The 3,319-nt window shown below is 40.0% G+C and overlaps 1 protein-coding gene across 1 annotated transcript in view; it reads left to right on the top strand.

Annotated features, from left to right (window-relative positions):
• Positions 1–3,285, top strand: part of SARC_07292 (hypothetical protein) — a gene marked incomplete at both ends in the record, with an annotated part of 6,777 nt that extends 3,492 nt beyond the window's left edge. Inside the window, 5 exons of the mRNA XM_014298773.1 lie at positions 364–500; positions 1,293–1,484; positions 2,195–2,310; positions 2,932–3,049; positions 3,193–3,285. Of these exons, the coding sequence (XP_014154248.1) occupies positions 364–500; positions 1,293–1,484; positions 2,195–2,310; positions 2,932–3,049; positions 3,193–3,285 (656 nt within the window). The remainder of the gene's footprint in view (positions 1–363; positions 501–1,292; positions 1,485–2,194; positions 2,311–2,931; positions 3,050–3,192) is intronic.
• Positions 3,286–3,319: the final 34 nt, after the last annotated feature.

The raw sequence follows: 3,319 nt of genomic DNA, 5'->3' as shown, positions 1-3,319 counted from the left end.
TGTGTGTGTGTGTGTGTGTGTGTGTGTGTGCGTGCGTGTGTATGTGTGTGCGCGTGTGTGTGTGTGTGTTTGTATATATGTATATATATATATATATATATATAGTATATAGTATATATATATATATATATATTACAATTGTCTACCTCATACATTGATGAATTCATATCACAGTTGATATATGAGGTAAGCTCTATATAGTGGTGTGAAGTTTCAAGAGCATGTTATTGCTCCCACACTCTCAGTTCCACTCCGGAATTTGCTCTAAGAGTTGTTGGTATTCACTCCCTGTTACACTTCTCCTACAGGTGGTTGGTGGTGTGGTCAGTGTGTTTGCAGTGGGTGTGGCGGCTATACCCACAGGTATCCTGGGCGCGGGTTTTATGGACAACATCGAGGACAGACGGGCCCAAAAATCGGAGACAGAGGTGCAGGTTGGCGAGGAGACCCTGTTTATGGAGGTCGAGAACACCAAACCCAATGTTTGCACGTCGTGTATGGTATGTGCGTAAGCGGATTTCAGGTACATTTCGAAAGGAAATTTTTGTATTTGGAATTTGGAATGTTATTCAAATGTGGAACAACCCAAAATGTTGTGAAACGGGTCTAAATAATATATTAAACAGGTCTAATTACGATATAATACTGTTTTTAAATGCTATACTCGTGTACACTTACAAGTTATAAAAGTTTATACAGTAACATGTACTTGTTTACCACCCACCTGCACATATACATCGAAGGTTTCATACACCATATACAGGTACACATACCTATGAAGTCATATATACCCCACTCATACACACATACTTTTGAGGTTTTATACACCATATTCAAGTCCATATACCTATAACACATATCTTGTATAAAGACATATATACTACTATCATACACACATACTTCTGAGGTTTCATACACGTGTTCAGGTCCATATACCTATAACACATATCCTTTATATAGTCATATATACCACACTCCTACACACACACATACATATCTGCCTTACAGGATGATAGATATGCATATAATCATATATACCACACTCATACACACACATATACATATCTGCCTGACAGGATGAAAGACTTGTATATAGGCATATATACCACACTCATACATACACACATATATACATATCTGCCTGACAGGATGAGAGACTTCCATATAGTCATATATACCACACTCATACCTACACACGTACATACATATCTGCCTGACAGGATGAAAGACTTGTATATAGTCATATATACCACACTCATACATACACACACATATATATATCTGCCTGACAGGATGAAAGACTGGAGCACATGACGCTTCAAGAGCGCTTGTTCGCCTTCCTCGAGTCCCACACAAAAGCAGGCCGCCTTTTTGAGAAGACTATATTTGGACTCATCATTTTGAACGTCATTGCATTTATGCTCGAGACTGTCCATAGCATCGACCACACCAAAGGGGGGTCTCTGTTCTTCAGCTGCTTTGAGGTGAGTGCTATCCTCTTTAATTGGCTATTGTGTGTGTTTGCAGTGGGTCTCTGTTCTTCAGCTGCTTAGAGGTGAGTGCTGTGTGTGTAGTGTGTGTAGTGTGTGTAGTGTGTGTCCTCTTTAATTGGCTATTGTGTGTGTTTGCAGTGGGTCTCTGTTCTTCAGCTCCTTGAGGTGAGTGCTATCCTCTTTAATTGGCTATTGTGTGTGTTTGCAGTGGGGTCTCTGTTCTTCAGCTGCTTGAGGTGAGTGCTGTCCTCTTTAATTGGCTATTGTGTCTGTTTGCAGTGGGTCTCTGTTCTTCAGCTGCTTTGAGGTGAGTGCTGTCCTCTTTAATTGGCTATTGCGTGTTTGGCTTTTAGGTGGGTACTTTGTGTGTAGTGTATATTTCTGTGTGTGTGGTGTGTGTCCTCATTAATTGACTATTGTGTGTTTGCAGTTGGGCAAGTCTGATGATACACTAAATGTTCGATTTTATTAGTATCAATCTCAAGCCTTCTCGTTTAAACGTATTGCTGATTTATACACGCCTGTTCTTTCCACCCAAGTGATTGGTGATATATACGTTGTAATTCAATAGTGCTACATACGTTTTAATTTCATAGTGGTATACGCCTTCTAGCTCAACAATAATAGATCTCTTTTTGATTTCATAATGACACATACGTACCCATTTTTTTTTATCCCCCACATCATCTGCGCATATGCAGGCCTTCTCAGTAGCCGTCTTCACTATCGAGTTTGCGCTGAGACTCTACGCCTGTCCTGTCGATGCCACACTGTCCAAGTACGGGCCGGTGGTGGCTCGTTTGAAGTACTGTATGAGGTAGGTATACAAATATAGATATTGTGTACACACCCGTGTATATACGTATATATATATATATATATATATATATATTATACGTATATATATATATATATATACATATTATATATATATATATATATATGTATGTATGTATGTGTTTGTGTGTGCGTGTATAAATATATATGTGTGTGTGTGTTTGTGTGTGTGTTTAGTTTATGCTTGTCCTGTCCATCCCTAACTGGTCGAGTGTAGTCTGTTGTGGCTTTTGTTTAGTACGGTACAAGGTAAGTATACAAACTGACATTGCCCTTAATGCGTCACAGGTGTTTTGGTTCTCAGTGAGTGCATCTCTCTCAATATAAGCTGAAACAGATAGCCGTAGATATATACGACGCTAGCTTCTTAATACATTATATACCTATCCCTTCAAAGGTATATCAGTATGTGGGCATATACCAAGCATAAGTACGTGTGTACTATAGCACACCTGCATACCTACATAGGTCTTATGAGGTGTTCACGTGTGTACTGTAACACACATGCATATCCACATAGGTCTTATGAGGTGTTAACGAGTGTACTATAACACACATACATATCCACATAGGTCTTATGAGGTGTTCCCTATGTCCGCAGGTTCTATTCCATCGTAGACCTCTTGGCAATTGTCCCGTTTTATGTCGACCTTTTCTTGCCGCAGGACTTGCCGGCCGCTACGTTTATGCGAGTGCTGCGATTGGTGCGAATGCTCAGGGTAGGTATAAGATAGGTAGACATTCTACCGAGTGTATATGTGTGTATATATACCTACATGATCAGCCGAAAGTATGTGGGGTATGACACACAAGTATATATGTGTAAATATATACCTACATGATCAGCTGAGTCAACCTTCAGCGGCATGAATTGGCGTGGCAGAGCCTTCGAAAAGGATACACGCTTCCGGGAATCCGTCAGCTCATCACATACATCCGCCAGCTGGCCAAATAGAATCTCATTTCGATCGACGATATATATAGATATA

The sequence above is a fragment of the Sphaeroforma arctica genome (assembly GCF_001186125.1).
Source record: "Sphaeroforma arctica JP610 unplaced genomic scaffold supercont1.569, whole genome shotgun sequence".
Classification (NCBI taxonomy): Eukaryota; class Ichthyosporea; order Ichthyophonida; genus Sphaeroforma; species Sphaeroforma arctica.
Note: the sequence above shows the minus strand (reverse complement) of the source record. Positions and strands in the feature narration are given on the sequence as shown.